The sequence below is a fragment of the Periplaneta americana genome, chromosome 16 (assembly GCF_040183065.1).
Source record: "Periplaneta americana isolate PAMFEO1 chromosome 16, P.americana_PAMFEO1_priV1, whole genome shotgun sequence".
In the NCBI taxonomy this organism is placed as follows: domain Eukaryota; kingdom Metazoa; phylum Arthropoda; class Insecta; order Blattodea; family Blattidae; genus Periplaneta; species Periplaneta americana.
The window spans coordinates 34,002,908-34,018,822 of NC_091132.1; the positions used below are offsets into that span (position 1 = coordinate 34,002,908).

At 34.6% G+C, this 15,915-nt stretch overlaps 2 protein-coding genes across 3 annotated transcripts in view; one reads left to right on the forward strand and one right to left on the reverse strand.

The window, feature by feature from the left end:
* Positions 1-14,167, reverse strand: part of LOC138691151 (DNA repair nuclease APEX1-like) — a 29,521-nt gene extending 15,354 nt beyond the window's left edge. Inside the window, exons 1-2 of one of the 2 annotated variants that reach the window (XM_069812901.1) lie at positions 13,892-14,167; positions 1,040-1,528 (exon numbers count right to left, since the gene is read on the reverse strand). In XM_069812901.1, the coding sequence (XP_069669002.1) occupies positions 1,040-1,528; positions 13,892-14,161 (759 nt within the window). In that variant the 5' untranslated portion in view covers positions 14,162-14,167. Of the gene's footprint in view, positions 1-1,039; positions 1,529-12,935; positions 13,825-13,891 lie in introns of those variants that run through there. The other variant, XM_069812900.1, reaches the window with a different exon arrangement.
* Positions 14,168-14,262: 95 nt separating this feature from the next.
* Positions 14,263-15,915, forward strand: part of LOC138691155 (SH3 domain-binding glutamic acid-rich protein homolog) — a 30,607-nt gene continuing 28,954 nt past the window's right edge. Inside the window, exon 1 of the mRNA XM_069812906.1 lies at positions 14,263-14,543. Within this exon, the coding sequence (XP_069669007.1) occupies positions 14,499-14,543 (45 nt within the window). The 5' untranslated portion in view covers positions 14,263-14,498. The remainder of the gene's footprint in view (positions 14,544-15,915) is intronic.

Sequence of the window (15,915 nt, forward strand, 5' to 3'; positions counted from 1 at the left end):
CGAGTGACTGAGATAGAAGAACTGTGAACTGAGAACTGGTAGTTCTGATTTGTAAATAGTGCTTTGTAAATATTAGTTAAGATTAACAGTTCATTGTTGTGCGTAATAGTCCAAGTAAATTGTCATTATCGTTGGTGGAGTGCTATAACGAATACTGTGTTGAGTGAAGATTCAATTGTTGACGAGAGCGTTTAAGGTGAATTGTAGAAAGGAATTACTGTTGTGACGAATAAATTACATTGTTGTTACTAATAAAATTCACAATATGAATGGGGTATGTTTAATAATAATATTGCAATTCCATAAAAAAAAAAAAAGAGAGAAGATCTTGGAATGTCAAAGGGTATAGTGACTGAAGTAATGCATAGGGAACTTCTAAAAAAAATCATGCCATTAATATTTAGTTCAACTAGTAATGTTACATATTCACTTCAAAATTATTCCAAAGATGTCCCAGGAAACAAAACATCAAAGAATTTGAATGGATGGACAGACGCACGTATACACATACACACAAAAAATGCTACATGTATTAATGTTTTTCACTCTTGTTGAATATTTTATCGAAATCAGAGATTGATAAAAGATGTTTCAGACAAAAAAAAATGTGTTCTTTTGCATGAAATCAGAATCTCATGAAAAAAAATTTGAGTTCTCATTTAAAAAAACTAAGTTCACTTTAAAATGACCTTGATAATCGACACTAAATAAAAAATAACGTATGCAGTCATGCTAGAGGTGGGTTTAGCTAGCTTGTGTAAACAACAGGACGTGTTGTTGCCCTTACATGCAATCCTCTGTGCTTAGTGACAACTACTACTTGTCTGCTTCTACTTTGCCCATAAAGTGTTGAAATTAAACATAAATATATGATTGTACCATACATCATACATAAATGCTGTATTCCATAAATACAGTACATAGTATATCTTTTAAATTTCTTTATAAAATTCAGTAATATGACTTACATATTTTGGTTAACTGGTTTTCGGTTAAGCTCTAGCAGAGGTTTTACTGTATACAGTTTTGAAAGTCTTACCTTCACCCACGCCTTCAATCCACCAACATTCCAAGTGGAAATCTTTAAGTTCCATGATTTGCCATCTTCAGTCGTCTTATCACTAGAAAAATCGATGGATTCGTAATCACTTTCAGTTTTATTCAAGACCGGTTTGTCAGCTTTGGCCTTCTTTGCTGGAGGTACCTTATCTTTCGCTTTTGACTTCTTAGTTTTTGTTTCTTCTCCCTCCTCATCTTCGTTTGAATCCAGATCTTCATCCCCACTGTCCTCAGCTTTCTGTTTTCTCTTATTTTTGGACTTTTCGCTGTCATCTGATACATCTGAATCTTCTCGGGCTTTTCTGCTCGTCTTTGTTGCTTTCTTTGGGGGTAGTTCATCATCTGAAAAGTCCTCATCTCTGTAAGTTACAACTTTATTAATGTTTCTTTTACTTTGACGACTGGGAGTTTTCACTTCTTCTGTGTCATTATCATCTGACTTTGTTTTCTTCTTACTATCTTCAGATGCCTAAAAATGAAAATACATTTATTGTTCATGGCCATGAAAATACAGTGCACCCAATTTACAACCTTACTTTTAACAACAACCGTCTGGGGCCAACTAGCTTGACTCAAATTAAAATGCATATTTAAGCTAATTTTGCGTCGGAAAAAAGTGGTATAATAATATTAATAATATTTACTGGCTATTAAATAATTAAAATTACAATAGGCTTCGTTAAAAAGAAACATTACAAATTAAAAAAAAAGATCATTCATCCCCACACTAAAGAACTCGGTAACAGTATAAAAAGCCTTATTAGTTTACCACTTTAAGAGAATTTTTTTAAAATGGGAAAGAGCAACACATCTGGCATTTATATGCAAGGCGTTAAAAAACTTTATTCCCATAGTCTCCCGACTCTTCAGTGCTTTGGAAGTGCGACAATATTTAAAACTCAAATCATCACGACCTAGTGCTATAATCATGAATATTTATCTATTACAATATTTATTCACATTTTCTCTTATAAAAATCAGGCAAACAAAGATATAAATTCCAGGAAGAGTTAGTATTTTATAATTAATAAGTAAGCTTTTACAGTGTTCAAAATGAGATTTTCTTGCCGTAATATGTAAAGCTCTTTTCCGCAATTAAAAATCTTCCTGGCACTAGACGAATGGTCCCAGATGTGTACACTATACAGTAAGTGACAGTGAAAAAAGGCCAAAATATACATTCATAATAATTTGACTTACACAATTCACAAGTCTCCAAAGAACGTGCAAAACTTAAGACAACTTATTACAGACAAACGATATATGTTCATTCCAGAGTAGTTTTGATCTAAATTGAATCCAAATAGTTTCACAGATGAGAACTGCTCTGAGAGCTAAACGTGATTTCTTGAGTTTTATGCTTGTTTAAAACAAATTCATTACTGGCAAAATGCCAGACCAAGGCTGACCAGCCAGCTGCTGACCTCATGTCTATGTGCCTCAGTAGGGTGCACGAGATATTATGTGGTTAGCATGATGATTCCCCCAGTCATAGCCGGTTTTTACAACCGGATTTCGTTAACCTATTGTAGCTCTCCAAATTCATCATGTTGCTGGGTGGGCAGCAGTCCCATACATTGGCGGAAATTCAATGAGACAATGGAAATAATAAGGCAATAGGAAAAAAAACGAACTGACATAAACCCCATTGCTTGGCTTGCACAACAGAAAAAATTTTAAGGAAAATGAACTGTCGAACTTTGGTTTCTGATGAAAGGTAGACAGTATTAGGGCACATAATAAATTGCTACAAAAATTAATGTGAGCTTCGAATGAGCAGGCAAATGCATCTAATTATGACACTGGTTCAACTAATTATTACATTAAATATAAAAAATAAGTTATTTAAGAATGTTCCACACGAAGTTTTAAGGTTTCCTCAGTCCAAATAAAACACTTTGTGTTTTTAGTCTCATACAATTGTCTCTCTCTCTCTCTCAATTTTCTAAGGAGATAATTCAATGTGGGATGACTAATTATTTTAACACCCAGGAAATTCTCTGCAAACTTCCTTTACACTTTTTTTTTTTGTTGGTTATTTATCAACTACTCAGTTATTTAGCGTCTATGGGATTGGTGATAGCAAGATGAGGCTGAAGATTTGCTATAGATTACCTGAAATTCGTGTTAAGGTTAGGGAAAACCTCGGAAAAAACCCAAGCAGGTAATCATCCCAAGCAAGAATTGAACCCATGCTTGAATGCAATTCCACATCGGCAGGCAAGTGCCTCAGCCAAGTGAGCTACACCAGTGACTCCTTTGCATTTTTTGGGCAGAGTTAGTGAGTAGAGAAGAACCGTGATTATCCATCACGCTATTAACTGACTCGTGGATTATCAGACTCTTCCACTAGTTTTTTTTTAATGCAGAATTAATTATGAAATGTTATACATTACATTAGTATTTTTTTTCTAGAGAAAGTTATTACAAGCCTTTTACCATTACACAGTATGTAGTGGGAATGTTGCCACTGCCGGCAATAGAAACAGTTACTTGTGGGAGAGGGGTGTTTTCCCAAACTTATAGTCATTACCTGCTTTCAAAGAAATGACCCTAAGAACTTCCACACAACTGTAAACCCGCCCTTGTCCTACTGTTCAAGTGGCTATACTTCTGTGCAAAATGTCTTTCACGATGTCAAAAGAAAACATGTTGTACTAAGCATCCAAAAGGTGCAAATAATTGAGGAGTTTGGGAAAGAAGAAATTTGCTGATCTCGCATCACAATACAAGATTGACATTACAACTGTTTTTTCTTTAATAATAATAAAAAACAAGGATGAAGTGTGTAAATCTACAACACGACACTACTACTGTTCCTAGGCACCCATCACAGGAGTTTCTTCGACCCTTTAAAAATTGTCATTGGCAACTGAACTTAAGTTAGTGAATTTCTGATCCACTACCTAGTATGTTAAACACAAGACCACGGAGGAAATTACGAAACAATATTATGCACTTGATTTATGAAAATCTAGCACCTAATGTGATGTGCATGTTTCACACGAACCAAGGTTAAGTTTTATGCGAATTTTACCATTTTGCCTTCGTATGTTTGCGAATTTTAGGCAGGATAGTTGGATTTGATTCTAAGAATCACTCTGTATTAAAGACAAAGTGCACAGGACAAATCCCAATATACTGGAGCAGCTGCAGGAAAACATGCATCGAGAAATTAAGGAATTTCCTTTGCAGATATAAAAAATGTGTGGATGTTGATCAACATTTTCATCATCATTGAGGATGGTCATCGTCTTCCTTTCATGGAATTTAGCCCAACTGGTCTGTTCTCCTCTCATGTCATCTCTTCTTTGGTCTGCTCAACCATCTCTTACCTGTAACCTGGTATTTTTCTTATGAGCTTTGGTACCAGTAGCCTAAAATTCGGCATTTTTTCAATGTGATTGACCCACTCTAATCTGCAATTTTTTATGTTGTAACATTGTAGTCAATTTTAATTTTTCCAAAATTGTTTTGCTTTCTATCCTGTCCATTAGTGTAAAACCTGCAGTTTTCCTCAAATATCTTCAGGATATAAATTTTATTTTAATTTTAATATAAGAACAATTAGTAGTAATGATTAGTAATAGTAATAATAATTATTTTGCAACTACCCTGTGGGATGCTTGATAGAAGTTAGTGGTTAGCTGTGGAAAGTTAAAAGTGCTGCTTTGCACTTGGGCCAGAGTCTGGGATGGCAAGCTTGGGGTGATGGAAGGGGCAGACTTTTAAGGCTGGCATTTTTTTGTACCGTATTCGAGCTGTGTAAATTTGAAAAATTTAATACATGTGTGCATATGACACATTTGTATACTCCAAGCAATAAGTAAATAATTAACTAATACGTTACAGAAAAAGTATGGTTGCCTCATTACAAGGTATCAGACAAATTCAGACATGCATCACAGAATTAAAGCTTGTAAGTCTCTTAATTGTTACAAGACATGACAGCTCATGTTTTTTTTTTAAAGCAAAATAATATCTTCTGTATGCTGACATCTATGTCATCTATAGTCATCTAATAATAATCCGTGGCGCTACAACCCGTGAAGGGCCTAAACCGACAAGCCGGCTGCTGGCCTCACACCCACATGCCGAAGCAGAGGTGGACAGTCATCCAACCAGAATGGAGGTATCGTGTGGTTAGCACGATGATCCCCCCAGCCGTTATAGCTGGTATTCGCTACCTATTGTAGCTCCCCATGTGCATCACGATGCTGGGTGGGCACTGGTCCCATACACTGACCGAAATTTCATGAGAAAATTTCTTCCCCCATGAGAACTCGAACCAGCGCACATTCCGTAATGCGAGTCCCAGGCAGGATGCCTTAGACTGCGACGCCACGGCGTGGGACACATAGTCATCTTATTGATTAAATACGGTACCTGAAATGTAAAATTTTATTTGGTTATAAGAAAAAAGTAATAATTTGACTTTAAATTTACGAATTTATTATGTTCAATACTTTTCTTCTTCTACTGTTGATATCATATTAGTATGCTAGTTATGATATGCTTGAAGATGGGCGACTGTGATTGCTACATTATAAACAGTCTTTGTAAAATTACTTTGAGTTTCAGTAGAATCGTTGTTCACCATAAGTTCCTTGACAACCCACTGGAATATGATTCCAGATTTGTGGCCCTCCAGAGTTAAATGATACTTCCAAAAATATAATAAACTGCATAATAGAACTATATACCCATAGTTTCTTCATAAATTTTAATGATTTCCCACTAGCCCAACTCAATAACGAAGTTTAAAGAAAAGGAACACTTTTTTTTTTGTAAAAGTACTTCAGACATGTGAGCGTGGTGCCGACCACACTACCTCATTCTAATGCCGAGGTCATGGAAAGCATGGGGCTCTACCTCCGTGCCCCCCAAGTGCCTTCATGGCATGTTACTGGGATACCTTTATTTTTTTTTTATTTTATTTTTTTTTTTACTTCAGACATGTTAAGAATACGTCACAAATATTACGTAGCCTGCTTGCATCTTGATTTTAATTTTATCCTTTGTCTACAAATAATTGAAGGTAATTGGCCATCTGACCAAGTGTGTTAAAAAATGCTAGACACAAAAAACGAATGCGTCTTCATGATTTTACTCCCAAATATTGTGATTATTCAGTACTAGCAAAATGACAGGATTAATATAGGACTACAGTGAGCCGTTCTTATTTCCGGTGTGGCCACGCCTTCTCGACTTTTGGCACGACGAAGGTAGGCAATAGCGGTGTTGCTAAATCTCTGTCAAGCCAATAGTGGACGAACGCAGTTCTAATAGCTGGTTTTCGAACAATCAGTCGGTAGTGCAGTGTTATTGTTGTTGGTGCTGTGTTAGCGCTGAGTTTTCAGCATCATAATGCAGTGGAGGAGTGGAAGACCATCAATTCGCAAAGCAGAAAAATGATTCTTAGCATTAGAGATTTCGAAAATGAACGTGAAAATAAGGGTAGTTTATTGCCTTTAATGCAAGTGGTGCAAAGAACAGCTGATATGTGTGATGTGAACAAGTTCACGGTTTCTCAAATAACGACAGAGAAGTACGGACAATCCGGCAAAGAAGAAAATAAACTGAGAATTATGGCGGCGGCAGGTACTAACAATGATTGTAGCGATCTAGGCATAGCACCTCTAAATTGAACAATACTGGTAGGCAAGGTTCTTCGTGTAATTTTTTTATGTAGCAATGACTTAGGACAAAATTTTTAATACTAACATATTTTACTTAATTTACAGGTTGTGTGGTTTTAGTTATTCATTCACATAAAAAATGTTTATTTATTATATTTTACAGCTTTCTCCCATTTTAGTAATTTCTAATATTGTTTCTGTATTTACGAAAATCGTTACTTCAAATGGTCGGAAAAACCAATTATAGCACAACATGGTAAGTCTTCTGTGTCCTGGGATGCTAGGATCAACAATAACAATAATATATAATATTATGTATTCATATATTACTAATTATTTATCGTACGAAATAATTTTTCGTTCGATGTCTAAGACTAGACATGTTCTAAAACTTCGTTAAGAGTATAAGGGTAGACTTGACAACACAGTAACATCCACCGTGAGCGAGAAGCGGTATGTCGTCTGCATAACCTTGACGACAACCACTGCCAGTGAAGCAGCGTGTCAGCTGACCAGAAGCTGTCGTGTGATTTGCTGCCGGAAATAAGAACGGCTCGACTGTAATACCTGTACACTAGACTTCGAAAGAAATGACCATGATTTGCTTCACAATATTCACCTACTTAAAGACACTTTGGAAAACCACAAAAACTTAAATTATACAGATCTCAAGCTGGCTACACATGCTATAGTAACCTGTGTGGCACACATGTGCAGATACATCTCTGTAGTAAACCTGAATTGCTCTGTAGTGTCCACATGTCTCAGGTATAGTCAGAATGATGTTGACAGATGATATGCTAGCAATTGTTGCTATTACGAAAAAATCAACTTAAACCAGCCACAACACTACTGTATATATAATGTAAAGAATAGATGAAAAAGAGGGAGTGCTATTCACTTAAATTTATTGAATTGAAATTTACACCTAACAAGTAGCATAATTATTTGCGAATGAACAAAGAAGATTACTTGAAACTTTTATAGTTTGTCACTGCCTTGATTAAAAAGGGAAGACACTAATGAGGAAGCCCATTACTCCAAACGAGAGATTAATAATAACATTACGATTTCTTTTCACGGGGTGGAGCTGTGAAAACCTCAAGTTTTCTACATGAGGTTCGAAGTTACATTGTTTCAGAACAATGCAATATTTAAAGTTCTAAGGAAGACTTATTTAAAGGTAAGGAAAAATAATACCCATATAATTATTATTTACATAATATTTATTTGAAAATCTTTACAAGTAATTAATAGTTGAGAATATTAGAGTATACTACAAATAGAAAAAGCTTTCCAGTTTATGGGCCTTTTGTGTACAAATGCTATAGTTTAATACCCTTTAATCAGAAGAAATACAAGAAGCAGATTCTTCAGTGTGATGACTGGACTTGTCACAAACTTGATTGGCTGTTCTTGGCCAAGTATGAAATGTTGAATGTGGGGAAAAAATTGACTCACAATCTGAGAGTGGCCATCATAATTTTGTAAATGTAATGGCTGTGTTGGAGAAAAGCTAATATTCATTTGTGTGTACTCTGTGCGAAAGAGTCAACTGACCCATTTCTGCTAGAAATAGAGTTTCATTAATTATTTTTTCTGCAAGAATTCTTTGATTGTTTGGCAAGTCACGCAGCTTCATTCCTACAAGTTTTCCAAACACATCAAAACGATCTCCATTACACTGATGGCGTTTGAAATGATCTTCGACACAAAGAAGCACCTCGTCACCCAATGTAGAAGAGGATCTTTTACGCGGGCTAGACCAAGTACTTGTAGGAGTTGTTTCTTGTTCAGAAGTGTCCGTGTGTATTGAGTTTGGTGGGGTATCTGATTGAGAATTTAACTCTGTAGATTCAGTCGTGTGCTCCTGAAAAAGAAAAAATCAGTGCAGGACTATTTTGTACTTCATGTAAACTATAACCATTTTCTTTGTTTATTTTCAGTTTCCACAGATGGACAAGGATTGGGGAAAACGTAGCCAAAGATTTCGAAAATAGATGGAACTTTTCACATTGTGTTAGCTTTTAGATAGAAAGCAAACAGAAATTATATTTCCAAGAGACAGTGAAATCATGATAAAAAAACAAAATGTAGCTGTACTCGCAATAATTGTTAATGCAAACTAGCAGTTCATTTTGTGTGAATTTGGAATAAATGGCAGAATTTCTGATGACGAAGTTTTCCAAAATACAATATTTTTTAAAAACTCGAAAGTCATTTACTACATAATTCCAGCTGAAGAAAATCTAACATAGTAGTTCCAGAACACAACTGTGTTTGTAACTGATGATGCATTTCCATTAAGAAATGATATGCTGAAACCACAGAGGAACTTAAATTGCATGGGAGGGGGGGGGGGGAATTAACTATCGCACATTATGGGCATACTAAGTTGTGGAAAATGCTTTAGCATCTTGGCAGCAAGATTTAGAATTTTTCATTCACTAATCCAGAACTGAAAAATACTGAATCAGCATATTTCATTTCATCTTTGCTTAAATGCAATGTTTCAGAATGTTTCAACAACAAAAACACAGAAGATGTTCAATAACAATAGGTTTTACAACAGACGATTCAACAATGAAACTTATACAAAGAACAAATGGAGGAAAATACATCGAAATACCCACAACAGACAAGAGAAGAATTTATTCAATATTTTGTAAATGAAGGAAAAGTACCCTGGCAAATAAATGATGTACAATAAAACATGTGTTTAATAAATTCACTTACCTCATTTTTATCACTGCTGATATTTGAAATAGACTTTCTAGGAGTGTCTTGATCGTTCAAAAAACTTAGCAGAGGAAAATATCATAAATTAGATACATAGACTTCGTTTGCATCTGCCCCTAACTTTTGGGATCATATATTTTTTTTTTTTAGGTCATAGTTATTTTTTATGACGTCTGAATTCATTTCTTTCAGTTTGTAGTATATTAACTTACTATAAGCTGCGTCCTTTTTAGAACGATCATGATATTCCTTACATTTTACTTTCCAAAGACAAGTTTCGTTTTTATAGATATCCATGAACTCTTCCATACACACTCAATTTCACTACATAAGTCAGATGTCATATTGCGCATTTTTCCTCGAAATTATCAAAACTGCAACTGAACAAATTCCTGTGTACCATCTATATGCTCCGGTGTACTTGTGAAGTCGAGATCTGTTCAGATATAAGGATATGTCAAACATCTTCTGGTCTCCTGTGCAGATTCTGATATCTGCGCAGTTTTGTCGTCTACATATCCAGGTTTACCTGTAGAGATGCACTTGTGCAGATATATACAGCACACGTACATCATAGAATGTGTACCGGTAGCTGGTTTCACTTCGAGTTCAAACCACCAACCATAAAATAGAAAAGATTGTAGAAATAGAAGGAGGTGAAAGATATGCAAGACTGATGCTTTATTTATATAATTAACTTAATCAACGATATGTATGATGACCATGGCTTACTTTAGTGTCTAGGCTGACATGTTTACACAAAGTGGGCTGAGAAAAACCAAATAATTGCAAAAATGCATTAACAATGGAATTAAGAGACTTATATACAAGCCTGGTGATTCAACGTATTGGAATATTTTCCTCTATCACTTCTTTATAATCATTGTCATGTGATGTCATTTTGTGTGAAATGTGCAGTATTGGATAAGAATAATCATCAATATTTTGCTTAAAGGTGAATATTGTATATTCTCGATATTAGCCTAATGTTATCTGTTCCATAATCTCCAAACACTTCTGTACACGAATTCAAGATTTGTTTTACATAGCTTTATTAAATTCTCTTTTTCTCACTTACAAGTTTCTTCCTCATATAAGGGTGAACTGTAGGTATAAATAATGTCATAAATTTCAGGGGATTATTCTTTTAAATATTTCAAACAAAAAAGTTAAATACAATTTTGTTCGTTTTTGCTTCCTTTTCGAGATAAAAATTGCTTTATATGAAAGATTTCACAGCTTGTTTTGGGAAAGCCATTGATTTAATTCCCAATATGTTCGCTCAGTCAATTTAAGATATTATGATAATAAATTATTATTGAAAGAATTTTAGTTTTGTCCTTCAAATGTGCAGAAATTTGATCTGAACAAATGTAAAATTTTTAAATTTCTTTGCAGAATAAAAAGTTATATTTGTTCACATCAAATTTCTGCACATTTAATGACAAAACTAAAATTCTTTCAATCATTTATTATCATAATACACTGGTCTCTTAAACTAATTATGATATTAGAAATTCAATCAGTAGCTTTCCCAAAATACACTATGAAATGTTTCATATAAAACAATATTTTTCTCGAAAAGCAAAAACGAGCAAAATTGTTTTAAACTTTTTTGTTTTAAATATCTCAAAGAATAACCTCCTGAAATTAATGACATTACTTATGGTTCACCCTGTGTGTGTGTGTGCGCGCGCGCGCGTAATTACTGGTTCTGTGCATTTTATAGTGGTTCATGTGTGCTGTAATGTTAGCTATAAATAAAATTCAGTTTATAATAATCAGATTTATGGTTTTTAAGAAATTGTATTTTTTTTAATGAGAAAACAGAATGCCAATTTTATATCCTTTTTATTCTCGACAATTAATCTTAAATGATAATTTATATACCGAAAACAAAGTCCGTGTAATGTTCTATTAGTGTGTAATTTTCTATTGTTTTTTTTTATCTGTGTATAATAATTCCACAGATATTAATTAGGTAAATGCATGCTCACGATTCAGGTTATGAGTCCCCTTAAGTGTGCATTAGCTCGTCCTACACTCCATCCCTTAATAAGTAGTTTTGCATAATTACTGTATTAGGACTACAACACTCTGGTTTCTCCCATTCCTCACCACCTTGGAACGTATTAGAAAATTATTTATGTTAAGTACTACAAATAGTGGAATACTGGCACTGCATAATGTGACTTATCCAATGCAGTTGGCTTGTGTGTTGTCAAGTGGCCAGGCTCACCTAAAAAAGTCTTAAAAACCACTTTTCCTCTGTTGTTAAAAATAAAATAATTGTCCGCGAAATTAATAAATTGAAATGAATTTTTAAACCGTACCGATTATATGGCGATATTCCTTTATTACAGAATAAATATTCCCAAATATATATATATATATATATATATATATATATATATTTTTAGAAAATACAATGTTAGGAAAGAATGACGAGGTGTGTCATCTTCTGAAGAGGTTTCATGCTGCTGTTCCATCTGCGGGACAACAGTACATTCTTCTATTTTATAGTTTCTTGCAGATTACAATGGTTCCACAGTCTATAGCAGTATCACCATAATAATTTGATTAGGAGAAATTTCATGGCATGTAGGTAGATGTGGAAATGATACAACTGAATTGAAATATCACTCTGATGATTTTGCGTACCGTACTTCAGCCTCTTCCTGGTTTGACTATCAAAAGCTTTCTGTTGTGTATATCATATTGGCGGATATAATTCATAATTAACTAAATAACTAAAATTGTACCTAGCTAAAGAATGGACAGGTAAGAAAAAGATGCTGTCTCTTTTAATTAGCTAGTCCCCAATTGCTTGGTAACACACACATAAACACTGAATCTATACCAAAACTTACAGGCTTAGCCTTCGCAATACGGCACCCAGGGTACACATAATCAAGATTCAAGCTATTTGCATTCTTACAAAATTTTACATAGCTATAAAAAAAAATACACCGTTTTCCAAACATTTCGCAGAAGTCTTCCTTGACTAAAAGTCCAATCAATCAATTAAAAAAAAACATTGAAAGCCATTACACAAATAAAAAATAGCTTTCTGATAGATTCTTAGTAATGTTGGCTTAATACGCGGGAGGTTCTAGGTTTGATCCTCATGGCCGAAGGCGCTGTTTTTTAATAGTCCTACTACTTTGCAAATTTCAGTATATTTAAAATAAGTCACCATTTTTAAATCCGTCTATAAACAATTATTTTATCGATGCTCGACAATGAGTAAGCGGATTATCTATAAAGCGTGATCGCAACATGAAGTTAAGTATTGCATGCAAGGTGATGCTGGAATTGTCTACAGAATTCTACAGATTTATTGCGTATTAACATAGCTATGTAAGAGGAACCAAGTTTCGTCCGAAAACAAAATGACATTAGAATCAGTTTCTCCGTCATTCGGTTTACTCAAAATATACTCCTAAATACTGAATCAAGTTCAAGTTCTTGCACCACAGTAATTTTACACGTTTTTACCTGAAGTAACTTCGTAGCCTCTCGTAAGGAAGTGTAGGAAATTCCAGTTTGCTGAGAAAGACACCGAAGAGATTGTTTAGGCGAATTTTTCAGCTGTTGTCCAATGTTATCCAAAGTTTCTTCTGTAAGCACTGTACGTCGTCTTCTACGTTTCTTATCTTGAACACTTCCAGTTTTATGACATTTATTAACCAAGTTATGAATCGTAGTAAGACCTGGAATTCGAACACCTGGGAATTTCTCTTTAAATAATATTCTGACAGCACGAGCTGATTCGGTGCGAACATATGAATCATAAATGAACACTCGTTGAAAAATGGAATAATTAGGCCTATTATTTTCCATTTCATCTTTTCTTTTCTAGCAGACCGTATACAATCACCAACAAACAAGCACGTTTATATCCACTCTCATTAGAGACTGCTAATTGCTACCTCATTGCTTCGTATATCCCGTTCGGCACGACTCCCGTCCACCCGAAATGTCGGCCAAGGCCAAGCTAACCTTCCGCTCGAGTTCCGCCGTGCTCACGTTTCACATATAATCCGCTCACCTAGGTAATTCACATAGTTGTTAAATACGGCAACTATATCTTACGTCCAACAATTTCAGTTACTCGTTACACATAAATTAGATTTGTGTTGGATTAGAGTCGCGACCCACAGTTTTAGAAACAATTATATAAACTTAACCTACTCGTAGTCTTACTTCACTCATTTTCCCCCACACAAGCTGAAAAATACTCCGCAGTTTATTATAGTATATTAATTAGTAATATAATATATGCTATTAATTTGTGTTCGGTAGTTGATTTTCCAAGCAGCTACTCAGTATTAACCACAACTATATCATATACGAACCAACATATCCATATACTATAACTATTATGTGTGAAAATACAACTACAAGCACTTAATACTGTTCATTTAACCTTCCATTTAGTAATAATGCATTACCTTCGACCCGGCAGCACGCTTCCCTTTCGGTGGCATTATGCTATGTAAGCCCCGTGGAAATAATTTTTCGTGTCTGAATAATTTATGGTAGGTTAATAGATTTCTGCAGCTTATGTATGATGTCCAGTGTCTGCAGTTATAATGTAATTTTGCAAGAAATATTGTCCTCACTAAACCTTCGTATTTAATCGGCTTCTGATTTGTCAACGTTGTTGATGTGATTTTATGACCAAACGCCAACTTCAACAACTGCGCGCGAAAAACGGCCATTTGCAAATCGCATGATTAGGGGAATTTTGTATTTTACGTGTTGGCATTCTTCAGAATTAAACGCGTTGCATGTTAATTGGTTGTCTTCACCAAGCGCTATATCTCGCCTACCAAAACCGCTAGCCGCTACAATACGAGATCTGAACGTAACAAGAGAAAGTGGAACCGATATTGTATTAAAAAAAATCAGCAGGGAGAAGAAAGGGAAAGAGAGAAGAGTGAAAAGCTCGGAATATATAGCTAGCTTAGCTAGGTTAGTCGGGTTCCGGCAGTTAGTCATCGCAGTAGACGTAGTGCAATATAGGTAACTAATAGTAGGTGACACAAGCATATTACGATGGTTGTCAAAGTGTATATTTCAGGGATTTCAGGAAATAAGGAGGTAAGTAAAACTTAGCACTTTTTATACGCTACTCCTAAAGAATATCATTGTATCAATTACCATGCATATGACGAAAGAGGTAGTGACAATGGGTAGGGCAGATGACCGTGTCGCATATGTACATATATAACGTAGTAAGTTCTAGATTACAACCGTTTTGTCACACGTTTCAAAATAAAATGGTTTCTAACCTTGTGCTCGATTTTAACACGCCCAACGCCTTAATAATATGTGGGTAAAGAAGGAAGAATATTTAGGTGCTCATAGTTGTTGGAATGAATAACACATTGGCTTCTTATTATTCTACTACCCACAACTTGTAAGATAAATTAATGTATCTGTCCTTTATCTATTATTTGAATGGAACTTCACTATATGGAGCAGGTTGTCTTTTAGTATCAAGACATTTAATTATTTACTATTTCCAGGTGAGGTTTTACTTGAGTTGTATTGATCATAAGACATGGAAAATTTGTGTTGGCCTACTAGTTTTATGACTGAAATCTTGTAGGCATGCATTCTGAAGGGGATCTATGTAATATTATACAGGTAGAAACTACGTACTGAATATGAATGCGATTAAGTAAAATATAAATGTAAGTTATCTTATAGATTTCTCATTTTTAATAACTAGGCCTATGTACAGCATATTTTTTGGGCTCAGAATGAAAGCACGGTTACGAGTAATACAAATCGAACTAAAATTTCTGGTAGACTAAGGTTTCATATCGTTCGTCATGGGTTTTTCTCCCCTTCTTCAATCCCTGCACACAGGACGTGCAACACAACACAACACAAGCAGACAGATGTATAAGTTATATGTTCGAAGTGAAGCAGTTATATTTTTAATGAAAGAGCCTTTATAATGACGGCTATTCAACAGAAATGCTAGCTTGTTTAAAACTTTGAAGTATTTGTTTGTAGATCATCCTGAGAAGAATTTTAAATTTATTTATGAACAGCTTAGGCCTAATTGATTCAAATAGATTAATTCTCTTTTGATTTTTAAACAAGAATGTTACATTACATAAAGTTGCAGTAAATTCTCAACAAAACAAATCATTTATCAACATCTTTTCTATAGAGATAAAGCTATATATATGATGTAGTATTTTCTGCTATTGGGTTTCATTTTAACAGTTAGCATAATTAATATATAATATGAAGTACCTAGTGGAGGAGTATGATTTGAAGACCTGCGATTTTGACAGTTCCGAGAAATCGTCATCTCTGCGCAATATGTGACTCACAGTGATGGTGACTGATGCATGTATGTGACAGGTCCGAAGTGCAGACAATAAATTGAAAATAAATCAGAAGATTAACTTGAAGGACAACGAACTGGGATCTAATTCATTTTCGTCCCACCCAA